General features: G+C 32.5%; 1 protein-coding gene across 3 annotated transcripts; it reads left to right on the top strand.

The window, feature by feature from the left end:
- Positions 1-489: 489 nt before the first annotated feature.
- LOC110633398 (probable E3 ubiquitin-protein ligase RHG1A) lies at positions 490-16,450 on the top strand. Of its 3 annotated transcripts, none has more exons than XM_021781981.2 (6): positions 490-702; positions 3,532-5,475; positions 14,400-14,456; positions 15,376-15,471; positions 15,658-15,798; positions 15,974-16,450. In XM_021781981.2, exons 2-6 carry the CDS (start codon positions 3,607-3,609, stop codon positions 16,103-16,105), a joined length of 2,295 nt encoding a protein of 764 aa, XP_021637673.2. In that variant the 5' UTR covers positions 490-702; positions 3,532-3,606; the 3' UTR covers positions 16,106-16,450. The 3 variants fall into 3 exon arrangements, with proteins under 3 accessions (XP_021637673.2, XP_021637674.2, XP_058006171.1); XM_021781982.2 differs by having other exon boundaries at positions 490-753; XM_058150188.1 differs by lacking the exon at positions 490-702 and adding an exon at positions 828-964.
- The last annotated feature ends 765 nt before the right edge of the window (positions 16,451-17,215 follow it).

The raw sequence follows: 17,215 nt of genomic DNA, 5'->3' as shown, positions 1-17,215 counted from the left end.
CGGCCAAATAAAATATTTATTATATTGAAAAAATATTTTTATACAATATATATTTAAAAATACATATATAAACTATAATCATTTCACATAATATATATTTAAATAAAAAATTTAAATTAATAAATTATTTTATTAATAAAATAAAAAATCTTAAGAATTTATTGATTTAAATTAGAAATAAAGATATAATTAATGATAATTTAACTGAAATTTGTTAAGGAGACCCATTTGCATATATAATAGAAAATGAAAGACTAAATTATATAATTTTAAAAATATAAAAATTAATTTATAAATTTTGTTAAATTTTAGGAAGTATATTATAATTTATCTAAATATAAATAAAGATATTATAATATAAAATTCCCAATAAAGTAATGGAAAATTTTACTGTGCGCAGTAAATTTAATTTTTCCCTTATATGAGGAATTCATACAATAATGTAAGTAGACTCATATATGGGTGAGGAGGGAATTCATAAAATAAGGTAAGTAGACCCATATATGGGTGATGATGAGGAGGAGTGTGTGAACTCGATACACTGAATAACGTCTCAAAAATAACGGCGTCTCAAAAATTTCAGATATAGAGAGAGAGGCAGAGCAGAAACTGAAAGTTTTGCAGAGATAGAGAGAGACATGCAGAGAAAGGTGACACGAGGCCGTCAGCGTGAAGGGTTCTGGTGGAGTGAAAATCCAATTGGTCAGCAGCCAAACATGACACCTTACTACCATACTCGTCTCTTCTTCATCTGTAATTATGATTCATATCTATCATTGGAAATTTCTTTCTTTCCAGATTACTATCCTTTTAAATTTGAAATCTACCCATTAACCCACACGCATACACATACACTCGGCAAACAATTAGAGTAAGAGAAGAGCTGGGGTGTATTTATTTAGCGTTAGAAGGCCCTTTTGTTTTCACCAATTTTGTCAAATCCATATCTGTTCTTGGACATTGCGTATAATCTCTTTACCTTTGTTCTTTTTGAATTACTGTTTATGTGTGATATCATAGATCATATTAATCTTAGGCTTATGTGCTTTTCTTTTGTTGATTATTTGTTTATGTGAGTTTCAGGTGTGATTTGAATTGGGTTTTTTTCTATACGCTTGTTTGGAAGAATAATTTAAGTCCATTTGTTAAAATTGCTTCAATACTAGTTTTGATAGGCATTTTTTTTAAATATAATTTCTTTTGGGCTGTTTTAATTACTTCTCAAAGAACTAAATTTTTTAAATATATCAAATTGAATTTCTATGATGAAATATTGTCTTACTTTTATCTCGTCCATGTAAGAAGTGATTTTTGTTTTTTCGGGGTTTTTTTTAAATAAAAATTAAATAAATTTAAAAGTTCATCAATGTCATGTATTTTGATGATTTATAGCCCACATGATCATTTTTGTTTTAGAAAAATTTTTAATTTTCGTATGCTTATGATCTTTATTTTTTCTGACTTAGGCTAGTTCTTTTGTAATTAATTACATGAAGTATTTTTGTTAAAAAATCATAAAATTTGATAGCTTTGACAATTTTTTGGGGTTTAAATGATTTTTGATAAACTAAAAAGAGAGAAAAAAAAACTTGTTAATAGGTGTAGACGCCTTGTCCTTTTTATATTTAAGTTGAAAATTATTCTTTGATTTTACATGCATTGGTGAAGTATAGCTAGCATAATTGCATGAACCATTTTGGTTGAGACATTCTTAATTTCCTTTTGGTTTAGATATAACTTTGATTGTGCAATGCGAGTTCCTTTGTAACAATTACATGATATCTTTTGGCTAAGAAATCCTTAAATTTTATGATTTTAGGGATTTTTTTTTGGGTTTTGTGTGTATATATGTGTTTATTTGTGTTATGAAGGGCGAATCATGATTCATGAACATCATTATAGGTGCCCTATTAATTTTGTATGCAACTTGATAATTGTTCTTCGATCTTTTTATGCATTGATGATTTACAGCCACATGATCACAATAAACATCATGTTTGAAGATTTTAATTTTCTTGTGAAATAGGAATGGATATTTTAATGGTTTAAGGCTAGTCATTTATAAATAATCATGTGAAACCTTTTGGTTGAATAATCCTCAAATTTCTTTGGTGTAGGTTTAGGGCATTTTTTGGGTTTTAATGTCTTACATTTTTTTTTCCTAGGGTTGGGGTGTTGATGAATCATTCATGCATGTGTCATCTTATTTGTAGCTTTTAGAAGGACTCAAACATTTTTCTTTAAAAAAAAATTATAATTTATTCTATTCTTTAGAACTAAAATTTCATAACTAATCTGCAGAGAAATGTGCATAAAAGATTTTTATTTTCCTTTCAATCAGGCCTGTGCATAACATTCTTTGTTCAAAATTTTTTCTTATATTTCAAAATTTGGTAATTTATGGCTCCATTATTCATATGAAGTTTTTTGGTTGAAATACTTCTTATTTCTCTGGTTTAGGGTGAGATCTTTATCAGTACCTATGAAAGAAATACTTATTTTTCTTTTTTTGCTATTGTATTCCATCTAGCTTCATTTATGTTATTTTTGGCCTTTTTATCAAAAGCTCGTTTATTCTGTTAGTTGTATGCTTTCAGGATCATTTGCAGCAGGGATATTTATGTTGATTATATTCTATTTTACTGTACATTTTGATGATCTATAAGTGTGCAATGTAATTTGAGTTTTATTTATAGATACCTCTGTCTGGTTGTGAATCAACTGATGCTGTTTGCAGAACACAAAGTTGAAATAGGGTAGAAAGCATTTTAGGTTGCATGTCAGCAGACGATGTGTTATGTTTTATCAATCACTTACCATTGCATGTATTTTTGCGCTTATCATGTCACCTAGACTACTTTTTTTGGGAAGCTGTTCAGACTTTTTATTTTTCTCATAATATTGTGTGCTTTTTGGTTCATTTTATTTCTCTGCCTTATCTGTTGTCTTCTTTTATACTTGCTAAACAATTTTGCAACCTCCTTTGTTCATTCCTTTTCCTTTTGCATTTTTGGCTCTAGAGATTTAATGCATTTTTTTTGTATAACCTGAAGTTTGAAAGAAAATTTTGTGGTGATTTTGGGGTTCAGGTTATACATTTTTCAACGGCTTTAATTTTTTGGACTAAAACATGGCTTCATAATGTGCATAAAATTCTCCCACATGCAGATGTTAGAGTTTGGGAAGATAAAGGTTGATTTCCAGTAGGGCTACATATGGCATGAAATTGTTTTAATGTTTTAAAATCAATTGATTTAATAATCTACTGGGCTTTAGTATCTTAACTACTTGCTATGATCTATTTGTAAAATTTGTTGTGTTGTTGATTCAACACCTTTCTAGCAGTTTGACATGCTTTTCTGTCAATATATCATTCTCTTTATTCTGTTGTTAAGTAAATGGTATACAATGTTGTAAATTTATTTATTGTGTTTGTGAGTTTGCTTTTGCTGGGGCTGATAATGATAATCTCAAATGCAAATCTTTTTATTATTTGCATTATTACTTCTAATGTGATTGCTGTATTCTCAGGTCTGGAGAGAAGTCCTAGTTCTAGCTGGGCCTTTTATGGTGATTGGTCCCTAAAGAGAAAGTCTGTTGGCCACGATGCAAGGTCAAGATAGCACCTCCAATGCCTTTCCAGGAACCTTTTATTTGGATAATGGGTCCAATGGCATCAATCTTCGACAAAATGAGAATAATGTAGTTCCAGCTGATGCTTCTGTTTATCATGGCCATCCTGTCATGGGTTGGATGAGTCAATCTAGTTCTAGCATGAACAACCAAACCCTTGTTCGATTTCGGGATTTATTAGCTGAAGATGGGTTGCCATCTAATGGGATGGATCAATCTACTTCTAGGGAGAACCCCCAATCTCCGGTTCGATTTCTGGATTTATTAGCTGAAGATGGGTTGCTGTCTAATGGGATCGATCAATCTACTTCTGGTGTGAACACCCAAACTCCAGTTCGATTTCAGGATTTATTAGCTGAAGATAGTTTGATGTCTTCCCCTGTTGCTAGTCCTGGAACTGGTCAGAGTTTGGAAGAAAGGCATTCCGGGCCACTAATTGCTCCCTTTCGACAAAGTGTTGACATGAGCCTAGGAAATGGCTGTTTCACTAACAGGTTATTGCCTTTGCAACAGGCTAGTTCTAGTGCTTTCCCTCAGAACTTAGACTTAAATGCAGCATTTGGCAGCAACAGCATAGATGCCAATCTGAATACAGTTACAGATTTGTGTCCAAGTACATTTAAACCAGGTGGATCAGATGTTGATAAAAATCTATCTGCCAGTGATTCTTCTAATTCTAGTCCCCTTGTGATTTCTTCTGGAATTGCGGGATATGTGGTGGAAGAAAATGAGGATGGAGAAGGTCGTTCACCGGATGGTAGGCGTCTTTCATGCAAGAGAAGAGCAGCCGAAGATGCTTCTGGACAACTTTCTTTGGGTAGAAGCTCAAGATCCACTCAACAAGCTGTTCCTACTCAAGAAAATAATACTAGAAGATTGAATTTATCAACTACAGATAATCATCCAAATGTCAGGTATTCGGAGCAGCTGGATGCTGGAGTTGCGGTTGCTTTAGAGGCAACTCCTGTCATGCATCAAACTTCAAGCGCAGCAGGAGGTGAACTTGGAGCTCGTGCAGTTGCGAGCTCTTACATTCATCAAGCCTTAGCGATGGTAGGAGAAGCTGAGCAGTCCCAAAGAAATATCCATCTGAGAAGAAGAGTGAATCATCAAGATTTTGTGCCAGCTAACTTTGCAACATGGACCGCTAGGAATTCTCCTCCACAATTACGTGGTCAACCAGCTGTTCATTCCTCACTTGATTTTGTTCCAAACACAAGCTCAGTGACAAGAATAGTTCACCCTACTCCTCCAATGCAGCAGCCTGTCCATGATTCATATTCTTCAGAAACTTTGCAGCAGGGGAATGCAATCACCAGGTCAAGAACTGTTCTGCCGTCCACTTCTGTTTTTACTGTAAACAGAGGAGATGCAACACTTTTAGAAGACAACTCAAGGAACAATCAAAGAAATGACATGCTTACTCCTGAATTTCAAAGGGGAAATTTGGAACATTTGTTAACAAACCCGAACTTTGTCCTTGGCACAAACTCTCCTGGAAATATTGCATCCAATTCTAGAAATAGTTCTACTTTTCATGTTCGCCAATCATCGGCGCCCATCTTGTTCCCCGAAAGCAACATGGCTCAGCAATATATGGAGAGAACCTCAGACATTGTCAATGACATTGAGGCTCAAAGGCAAGGTAGTTACTACCCACGACATTTGGGTATTGCTGAAAGAGAGTGGGAATTATCGATGAGAGGTGGTAATTCAAGGGCTTATCATGTACCTCTTAGATCAGGATTGACAATACAAGCTGAGAGACAAAGTGATGGCAATCCTGATGTGCCAATGCGCTCTTTGACTGCTACTCAGAGGAGAATGAGACTGTTATCTGAGGTATAAATCTAAACTGCCTCCTAAAGTGCTAATTTTTTATCATGAATTTTGTTTGAGTTAGGGCTTATAAAGTTTGCATTTCAAAGAGAACAACCAAGTATATGTGTGTATGTATATATATATATATATATATATATATATATATATATATATATATAATTTTTTTCCATTACTTCCAATGTTATCTAGATAAGATTACATGAAAGAAACTTATTTGTGGGAACTTGTTCTTGGCACCACTATTTTCCTTTAGTGCCTGCACAAAATTGTGGAATCCACATAAATGTGGGCCTCACTTTTTTGAGAGAGTCAACAAGAGGGTGAGGATTTCACATAGTGATAGTGAAGAGCTCAAAATGATGCATGGAGTTTGAGAAACAATAACTGAGATTCAGGAGCTGAAAATTTACAACAGGTTTAGCCATGGAATTTTACCATGACCAGGGCCTTCCATAAGGATAATTGTCTATTTGGTATTCACACCGATTTTGGATGCATTTGCCCACCAGTAAAAAATTTATAAAACCACTGATGTAGAACGAGGAACACAAAAAATTAGAGAAATAAATTCTCAAAAAAGAAGAGATAAATTCTCAAATTTTATTAATTGTCAATAATAATATCCTAATAAACTCTCTCTAATAAAATACCTAGACGTATGTATTTGTAGTTTATCAACTAATCCTGTTACTAACTGTTAGAAATACTAAACCAAAAGAAATTATTAATACTAAATGTTGGAATTGATGAGATTCTCATTGAAGCAAATTAACTCCCTACAATAGCTCATAAGGCCGTTATATGGTGGTTCTACAAACCCAAACACCCACAGAACAACACCAACAGAAGGTAAATTGAAATAGGATCTGAAGTAAACAGCAAAAACAGAACCCAAAATACAGGAGTTTCAACTTCCAGTCAATGCTCAACCCAAACAATCTTAAAACAGATTTCCAAGCCAAGTTATGCAAAAAATAGGACCCAAACAGATCCAAATACATCCCTTAGCAGCAGGTCCAATAACCCAAACTTCAAACAGCAGGGGAGTGTTGGAATTGATGAGATTCCATGCTCCAACTTAAGGAGTTCTGTTATAGAAGTCGGTATGTATATTTTATACATTGCTATTTAGTGTAAGATTTATCTACATTTTAACTAATTTATAAGCATTAAGATTAATAGAGACCATATAAGTTTGGAGTATTAGGAAATAATGAAATCTACAATATAGAATAAGATTTTATTTAAATTAAATTCAAATATTAAAGATTTTTTTTAGAGTACCATCTTAAAATAAATATATTTGCTTTTTTATCTGATTTTATTTTGAAGATCAATGCTTTTTATCTTTTCTATATAACATACAGAATTGAAATAAAATCTAATTAATAATTTCACGTGTAAGAGAATATTTAAAAAACTATTTATAGTATTCTCATTCTATTTCTTACGCAAGTTATATTATAATGGTTAAAAAATTATGCTTATATAATGGCTAACATTTTTAATTTTTGTTTATTAAACTTTTACATAACTTATAAATACTAATTAATTATTATAAATTAAAATTTTAATCTCACTATAAATCTTATTTTAAAAATATTTTAAATTAAATCACAACTTTCTAGACATTTTCTCACCTGTTGTATTATAGATGACATAAGAATTATGAAAAAGACAAGAATTCCTATTTCATAAATTTTTTGAATTAATTATATAAAATTTTATTTTAATTTGAATTTAGTTATTATTGTTAAGTTCATTTTTATCTCAATTCTATTAATATCATGTAATATATATTCTATGTATAAAATAAATTTTGTCATTAAACTTGTAGCTTAAAAATTAAAGTAGGTGTAATTTTATTTTTATAATTTTTTAAATTATTTTTATTATATTAACACCAACGTGACAACATTACTTCATTTTTGATAATTTGTATAATTTTGAAATCTAATTCTAATAAATTAATAATGTTACTAGTAGGAGAACTTGTAAATTCATTAAATGCCTTGAGAAGTGAAATAGCATAATTTATGTATTTGATAATCATTCTTGCATTATTTAATATATATAATGTATGTACAACTTGAATTTTGTTCTTTTATTTTACTTATCAGTTTGTCTAATGGCATGTGTAGTTAAATTATATGATGCTAAATATGTCAACTCAACTCAACTCAACTAAGCCATTATCCCAAGAATTTTGGGTCGGCTATATGGATTCTCTTTCTTAATTCTAAACGATTTTGGGTTAAATCCTCGGAAATGTGTAATGCTTCTAGGTCATGTTGTACTACTCTCCTCCAAGTCAGTTTAGGTCTACCCCTTCTTTTCTTTCTATCCCCTAACTTAATGTGCTCTACTTGTCTAACTGGAGCCTCCGTATGTCTACGCTTCACATGACTAAACTACCTCAATCTCCCTTTTTCTCAACTTATCCTCAATTGGCATCACTCATACCTTTTCTCTAACATTCTCATTACAGACTTTATCTAGTCTAGTATGGCCACTCATTCACCTTAAATACTAAATATGTTAACACATTTGCAAATTTTAAATTAATACTTACACAATATATAATTGTCTAAGAAGATGAAATTATCATATTTCAAGAAATTTTTGCATGATAGTCTTTAAAGATGTGGTAGAATTATTTAGATAATAGAATAATAGGTATGAAAACTTCTTAAATATCTTTATTATATTGCATTAATTAAATCTTAATACTAATTATTAAAAAATTTATTATTTTCTTTTAAGTAATTAAAGTTAATTACAAGTAAATAAAATAATTACATGTTATAAACTTTTTGATACGCATGTTTGTGCAACGCGTGTGCTTTAAAAGCTACCATTCCTAAATAGGTAGGATTTGTATTCCTAATTAATTGATGACGCCAATTGAGGTGAGGTCATGTTACTGATATTGCGTAGCCGTTAACTTCTTCATAGTTGTGGCTAATGGGTTAAAAGAGACTTGGAATCAGTGTCATATGTGTTTCACTCTGGTTATCATGCACAATTGTGTTAGGCTCATCTAAATTCAAATTTCTTATTATTTATATTTTCTCTCCCTGTCTGTTGATTAATGGGGTAGATCTTATTCAAGTCTATTGAATGAACCTGCCACATTTTGCTTGCTGTTAAGGTCCATATTTTATCTCATGCAAGTAACCATCGCTCTTGAATTTCATATTGTTGAGTTGTTTGCATACATTGATTTGATTGTCAAATATTGTCCTTTTCATGAACTTTGTATAGCAGCTCTATCCTTTAATTGAGAAATTGTTCTGGGTGTTTGCACTGTTCTAACCATTGCTCTTTCAGCATGTCCTAATAGTGGGAGGACAGCGCCTAAATGTCTGAGTAATTGGAGAAACCATCATGCTTCTTTTCTCCTCCTTTCTTCTCCTTTCCGTATTTTCTTTTTTCAAATCCTTTGCTGAAATTAATTATACCTTTAAATATTTGAGGAAAAAAAAAAAAAGATCATGTCATTTTCTTTTATTTGGTTCAGAGACTGTGTGTGTGATTTTGTAGCTCCGTTCCATTTGGATTATGCTTAGGAATAACTATGGCCTTTTATTTTACCATATGTGCATGGCACCGATTCAAAATATGTTGATACTCAGGTGGTCACTATATTGCAGATTCACGTGGGAATGCCAAAAATGAATTTCTGTCTCTTGATTTATGTAGTTTGTTAAAATCCTATTAAAACAATTTAAGCTTGGCATATGCTTGTGATTTATTTAGATGCTTTTTTACTGTCACGTATTTGCCTTACTAATTATTTTTTAATTATTGTTTATGTAGATTTGTATTATAAATATGAACTCATTCTTCATGAAAAAAAAAAAAAAATTCTCCCGCATTAACACTGAACAAACTCAAATTAGGAAAATAGTAAATCTAATACTCCTAAATAGTAATAATAACAATAATATTAATTATAGAATTTCTAAATAATAAAACTCTAAATTTTCTAATTTTACAATGAAAAATTAAATAAACATAATTCATAAGTTGAATCTTACTTGATTTCCATGATCGCATCATTCTCTTCTGGTTGGATAAAACTCAACTTGAGTTTATAGAGTTGAGAAATCAAGAACCGAATTCGAAAAACAAGAAATTCTACCATCTTCTTGGATTGTAGTAATAAGCTTGAAATCTTCGACAAAACAAAAAAAAAAGTTATAAGCTTGAAATAAAGAACTCCATCTTTTCCTTGACATTCTTGAAAATATTTGAACATAGAAATCAATCACAATGTTTTAGACGCATTCTTTGTCAAGGTTTATGCATGAGGTGGGTAGCAGGATAAAGAAGGCAATGACATCCAAAATGGCAGCAACAACTAATTATATCAAGATTTTATGTGCCCTGGAATAGGATTGAGTCATGGGTCGCTAAACAAGGAAGTCTACTTCAACGTTGGATAGGTTTTATGGGCCTTTCAAGGTACTTTGTAAAGTTGGAAGGCTGCTTATCAATTAGAATGGCCTCTAAATGGTAAAATTCATAGTGTGTTCCACATCTCTCTGCTCAAAGCATTCAAAGTTTCACCTCCTACAACTATTCTGTCCTTACCACCTACTGAAGAAGGTTGAGCAATTTTTGTCTAACGCCATCCTTCATTCACGTCTCAATTGTGGCCTATGGGAAGTTTCAATTAGAATGTAATGCCTCAAACCGATGCTATTTGGGAATCAGTTCCTAGCTTACAAGCTGCTTATCTAGGTTTCGAGCTTGAGGACAAGCTCTTTATCTAGGAGGGGAGTTATGCTAGAGAAGCATTCATTGGCAAGGCTTATGCAAGACGTGGGCAGTAGGATAAAGAAGGCAATGACATCCAAAATGGTAGAAACGACTACTTATATCAAGATTTTATGGACATTATCAAATTAATATATTATTCTGATTGTAATCTCTTGATTAAAGCCTTGAATGTTGTCTGTAATTAGGAAGTTATTCCTACTATGTAACCATGTAATCTCTTTATAAAGAGAACATGTTTAATTAATAAAATAAGCAAAATTTCATTCCAAATTACAATAGGTCCGACCTTCCTCAAATGAGCTTCCATTCCCATCCATCATAGGTCGTTCAAGGAAAGGCCGAAACACCTACAAGGGAAACCCACCTAACACTGAAGTAGCTTTTCATGTTCAACTACCTATGACTCGATCCTAGTAACACACAACTACAATTGAAATGCTCTTCAATTTAGTAGGAACTAGGTAATTGAAAAATCTTCAATTTCCATTGTCATTCCCTTGACTTGGATTTTTCCAATTTCCATTGAAGTCTCTATGGCTTGATCTTTTCCGATCTTTAGGATAGATTCCTCAAGCTTGTCATTCTCATTCTCATCAACTTCTTTTTTGCGAATAGGTTCTTCAACATTGTGAAGACTCGACAATCAAAGCTTCGGATTCTTCAACTCATGTTCTTTAAGATGTTCTTTTTGCTCTTCAACTTCATTATCAAGTTGCTTTTCTTGTTCGTCTTTAAGTTGTTGCCTTACATCTTTAACAACTCTTAATATCTCATCAAGCTTTACTCTTAGTTTAACAATTCTTGATATTGCGTGTTCCTCCTTCCATGCTTCAAATTCTCTATCCTTGACTGTAAAAAATTTCTTTGATATCTCAATTTTTAAAATGTAAGTGATAATATGATTCACGAGTACAATATTTACCACCAATATTTTTATGTATCCAATAACATGTATAAACTAATTGTGCTTTGTAGCCATCACCTTCATTTTGTAGTCTTTAATTGTCAATTCATAACGTAAAGTCTCATTAGAAACACAATTCAAAGCTTTTACTAGCCTTAAATGTTTGTTTCTTGCCAAACTAGACACCAAAATTAGAATCAGTGCATCAAAATTAGTAGGGTTAGGTACGATCAAAATTTTGCCGACATTGCCAGTGCTTGTGTGGCTTCCTTGTTAACATAGCTCTATTATTGACATGGCAGTGAGGTAGCAATTGATATCAAAGAGAATAATTGTGGGATCAGGTGCATTTAGGCATAGGAGGAGCGTTAGCTTAATCAGATTTGGGTGGATCTTGACCCAACTTGATCAAATCTAGTAGTAGGGATGTCGAAAGGAAGTTTCAACAATGGAAAGGCATTGATCGATTGCAATGGAAAGGCATCGATTGATTGCAAGCAAAGGACAAGAAAAATGGTTTTAAATCACTGTCTTGGGCAACGGAAAAAGGCTTGAACGGCTGTAACGTAATGATAACAACCTGTCACTAAGCCAATTTTTTTCGAAAAATTTATAAAGTTCATAAAATGAACAAATATTTAAAGATATAATTAAAACTAAGATATATAATTAAATAATAAGCGTAAATATCAGAGAGAGACATTAAACTCATCATTCTTATACATTATTAATATTCATCAATTTAAAGCCAAAATAGCTAAGTAGATAGTAAATAACTAGCCTTATTACCATCAGAATGAACGTCTAGTTGGGAGAAAATTGAGAGAAAATGGCTTAGTTGCTTAGAGAGAGAATGATGAGGTGCTAAAATGAATGAGCTAAGATAGTTTTTGCCTAAAAAAGGGTTCCTTCTACCATAGTTATTAAATGCTCAAGGTGTACTAAGGTGCCAAGGGGTCTTGGAGCCTAGGCACAAGGCACAGGCACGTGCTTGAGCGAGGTGAGGAGAAAAAAATCATAAAAGTCAAATAAATGTAAATATTTCATCCAACTTCAAATAACATAAAACTAAAAATAATAATAGCTAATAAGCATTTAAGTACTAATATATGATAATTTGAATAGTCTTTTGATGTCTTACAACTAAAGTCAAGCAATTATAAAATAACTACTCTTCAATCTTCATTAATAGTAGCATCATAATCTTCATCATCTTTTTCAACACCTTCATCCTCTTGATATTCATTTTCAAAATCAATATCTTTATCATCTTTCTCATCTTTAAGAACTAAAGGAGTATTATTTAGTTCTCAAGTTAGTAGATGATGTTTTTCCTTTTTCTTTTGGTGTAGATCTTAAATAGGTGTAGATGCAACATTTTTTTTTTGAAAATATAATAAGAGAGTGGCAGTGTTGAAAATGGAAATTTGGGAGATTTGTGATCCTTGGTGTGGTGGTTTAACTAGATTTTGGCAACTAGTTATCATCAACGATATTAATTTCAAAAACTTCCTAGTGCGTTAATATCAGATTCTAGTAAATTAACAAATTTTGAGTTGAGTAATAGAGCTTTTTGTTAATAAAAGTGCTCACTGAAGGTGGAAATAAAGAAGGCACATCTTTCTAGAGCCTTGCACTTGGAACAAGGTGCATAAGGTGAGGGCTTGGTGAATGTCGCTCGCCTTTCTCCTGTAGAGGCACTAGGGTTGAAGCTTAGTGAGCCTTGAGCTTGAGGTGTGCCTGAGGTACACCTTTAATAACTATGCCCTCTGCTGCATTTGATGTGAAAAATGTAAAAAAAAAGCCAAAGATTCTTAGTTGAAAAAGTAACGACCGTCACAACCGTTACTTAATGTTGGTAACGGCCGTTACCTTTTATATAACTGCTGTATCGGCCTTTACAATTAAAATTTTAAATGTCCATTAAATAGCGGTCATAACAATAACAAGAAGTTAAAATCCCCTTAAATAACGGCCGTTGCTTAAAACCATGTGAGAAATGTCTAGATATCAGAATCTTTAGAGTTCTTGTCGGGTTGCGATTTTGGTCAAAAGCCGACCCAACCGGATCTCTGTGTGTAGGCCACCTTAGGCGGCCTGATTTGCTCAGGAGGAGTCGCCTGGAGCCTAGTAATCATTTGGCGGTGGATTTGTATTTGTCTAGTGACCTGTGATGGTGGTTTTAGAAGAGACAGTGACTAGGTTGTTGCGAGAAAGGGAAGGACAATGCCTTTGTTTCGCTAAAAGTATCCCAAGAGTGCAGAGAATGAATGTACGTGAGGGATAGGCTAGGAAATAATGGACAAAAGGTTAGGTAGTGTTATAGAGCAGAGAAGTTGTTGTATTAGGAAACAAATATTTAGATTCTTGATTAGCATGATTGTAGGGATAGAGATGTAGATATTCCTAATTAGTTAGCTTAATCTTAGGAATCTTTGTACATAACTTTGTATCAACTCTTGATGAAATACACATAACTTTTCTACCAAGGTAACATGGTATCAGACCAATTATGAGAACCATTGACCGGTTCCGGACCAAAACTTGGCCACGAGTAATTGATGTTAGATAATATTATTTTTATAGATTCAGGAAACCCTAGCTTGGTAAGCAGCCTTGTGTTTGGGTATTCCAAAGTGAGTTGGAGGTGAGAAATAGGCAGCCAAAAGAAGCAGGGTGGGAGGCAGCAAAAAAGAGGTTAACAACATGTCTGTCATGGTAAAACAGACATTACAACCATTCAACCTGTGCATAGTTTTCGGTAACATCCATATTGGGCTGTTACATTTGGTATTTTGAATCCAATACTGTTTTGCTAAATAATGTAAAGGAGTTCTAATTCCCTTTATGAAATGGTCATTATTCAACATTGCAGCCTTATTTGAAAACCTGGTCGAAACCACAGATGACTGAGAAATTTTAGAATAAGATTAATAGAAACATGGCTTTTGCTTTTAATTTAATTCAGTTAAAAAACAAGACGAGGGGATAAAATCTTGACCCTAGGATCAGCTTTTGCACTGATCTGGGGTACATTTTCTTTATCTGGTCATTTAACTGGTTTTGTTTAGCTGTAGTTGTATATACTTTTAGTTATTGCCTCATAATTAGTCCAATATCTGTAGCTCAAATATGCAAGATGTGTAAACTCAGTGGATCATTTTTCATTATTTGGCTTCTTCATTAACAAGTGAACCATCGCCTTATTGGTTTTTTGTTTACATATGTTTGACAGCTTCGGGTTCACAATGCTGTGTCACTTCTGCGTAGGGAGCGCCTCTTTCAGTATGCGGTAAGATCTAGCTAGATTTATGCATGCTTTTATTGTAAAAATCATTCCATCAAGGCGAAGTTGTTATCTAATTATTTTAGTTTTCATATTAAATAATATAAAATCATTCATGACAGTAAATGAATGAAGTAAATAGACTACATTGACACAGCGTACTTTAAGGAAAACTCAAACTCAAAACACAGAGAGACTTATGAGAGAAAAATGATCTGCTGGAATTTTATTGCTGAAATTCTTTACTGAAATACATGAAAATAAGGGGTATTTATACAGTTCTTAGACTCCTAAACCTAATAGGAAAATAACTCCACAAAATTTGAAGTTTAGATAAATCTAAATACCTAGGGAAAATCTAGATAGATAGGAAATTAGAAATATTCTAAGTAAAATAGGAAACGCGAAAAAAAACCAAACCTAAATTAATATCTTGGTGAAATAGGAAGTGAAACTGAAATAGGATTGCCTCTGGAGGAGTTTTGGACCCAAAAAAACATGAATTCCTTCAATTTCGTGCTGCTGGACACTCTTCAAGTGAGTGGGACAGAATATCACACGCCCTAGGTTTGTGATTGGGACCTGGTACACACCAAGCCGGGGCATGTGCTTCTCTTTGACAAATTGCCTGCCGCTGCTGGAATGCCCTGCTTTTGCCCTACTTCTTCCTTTGCTTCTTCTCTTGTTGTTTTTCCCGTTTACCCAAGAATTCCTCACTAATTTCGTCCACATCATACATTCTCACATTCATTTTAGTTGGAGGATCTTGCTACAATTGCCTGAGCAGCTATGATTTTTAAAATAGTTAAATCAGTGATTTTTTTTTTTATTATTATTATTATTATTAAGTGAGGATAGTGCTGTTCAACTTCTTTGAATTGATTTAGAGTTAATTTATCATTTTAAATATTTGGTGGTACACCAGGATTTGTTGATCAACCGTTCAGTGTTGTTTGGTGTACCTGAAGAGAATGATCTTCATGAAGATATGCGTCTAGATGTGGATAACATGTCTTACGAGGTAACACTTTGAAAATAGGACATCTATGCCATGACTCATTTTTTGGGTGCTTTCTTGCTTTTAGATGCTAATTTGCATTAATTCAACCTTTAAAAGCAAGTAGAAGACTTCTGAATGCCAGACATACTAATCAAATTGCTATTTATTATTGGTCACTGCTTCCTAAATAATGATTCTGTTCTTTAGGAACTACTGGCCCTAGAGGAGCGAATTGGAAATGTTTGCACTGGACTAAGTGAAGAAGCTATTCAGGCACATATGAAGCCTCGCAAGTATGAAGCAACTGCAGTAGGGCCTCTGAAAGATGAACCATGCTGCATCTGTCAGGTAAGAGACGTTCAGTTCTTCTTCCTCCTGGTTATGAGTGGAAAAGAAAAATATACTGGCATGTGTATTCCATGGATAAAATCCTGCTCTATTTTTTATTGTTCATTTGCAATTCCTTAGAAATTTTTATGTAAGGTTATATTGTAAGATATTCTTTCCCCCAAAACTTTTGCAGGAGGATTATGCTGATGGTGAAGATCTTGGACAGCTGAACTGTGGGCATGAATTTCATTTTAACTGCATTAAACAGTGGCTTGTCCAGAAGAATAACTGCCCTATCTGCAAAAAGACAGGGTTTGAAGTTTGAGATTGTTAATTTCAGGACTTCTTTCTACAATAAAGATCACATGACATGCTATGGAGATTCTCTCCTGTCCATGGATCATCCTTCTTGGCAACTTTTTACATTATGTTTTCTTGTTTTAAGGGATGATCATCAATAACTACAGTAGGCAACAAGACCATGAGCTGCCTCATGCACTTGCTGCTTCTATTTTTATTTTCTAATGTTTAAGATTCTGCAATGACATTCAGTCTAAAGGTTTTGGGGACCAAAAACTTGGAAAGGCACCCTTTCATGTGAAAAGGGGCTTTGGCAGCTAGACCTTCTAAATTTATCTTTACTGTTATAAACTATTTCCTTGGTTTGCTATGTCTTTTGCCTAGTTTATTTGGTTTTGCTATACCACATCTTCTGCATAAGCTATTTTAAGAACACTTAGGGCATGTTTGGCATTGTTATTGCAATTAGTTTTTAAATATGCATCCCAAAAATTTGAGTTAGAGAATGAATAGCTATTTAAACAAGTTTATCATTGCAATTCAACAACTGTTTTACTTGTACAGCTCCATGAATGGGGAAATTTTGAAATTTTTTCAAATTTTATTGAATTTTCTAAAATTTTCTTGATGAATATATGTTGTTGTAAAAATTATATTTGTTTTGTGAAAAATAATTTATACATAAAAAATATTTTCTACGAAACTTAATTTTTTTTCTTTTTCTATTAGTCTATAAAATTGTACCAAAATTTAATCTAATAGAAAGTTTATATCTAGTATGAATACATTATTTATATATTGTAATGGATCATTAATCATTAAATTTTGACATTTTTGTTTAATAAAATTAAAATTAATTAAAATTTTGACATAGTTATATTATACTGAAAATTGTGTGTATTTATTTTTAAAATAAGAGCAATTTTGTAAATAAAAGTAAAAAATATTTTATAAATAAAAAAAAAAATCTTTTACCTGCTGAGCAAAACTTCTGCCATCATGCACATGTCACTCGTTACTTTAGTGACTCACTCTTGAGATCCATTCTTTTACCTTTTCTGTTCTTCTTTTTAATTATTTTTTAGCCTTTAAATTGAATTTACGAATTAATTTTTTGTTCTTCTTTTAAGTTGAA

This window comes from Hevea brasiliensis, chromosome 7, assembly GCF_030052815.1.
Source record: "Hevea brasiliensis isolate MT/VB/25A 57/8 chromosome 7, ASM3005281v1, whole genome shotgun sequence".
NCBI classification, from domain to species: Eukaryota; Viridiplantae; Streptophyta; class Magnoliopsida; order Malpighiales; family Euphorbiaceae; genus Hevea; species Hevea brasiliensis.
This window is presented reverse-complemented; position numbering and strand designations above follow the sequence as displayed.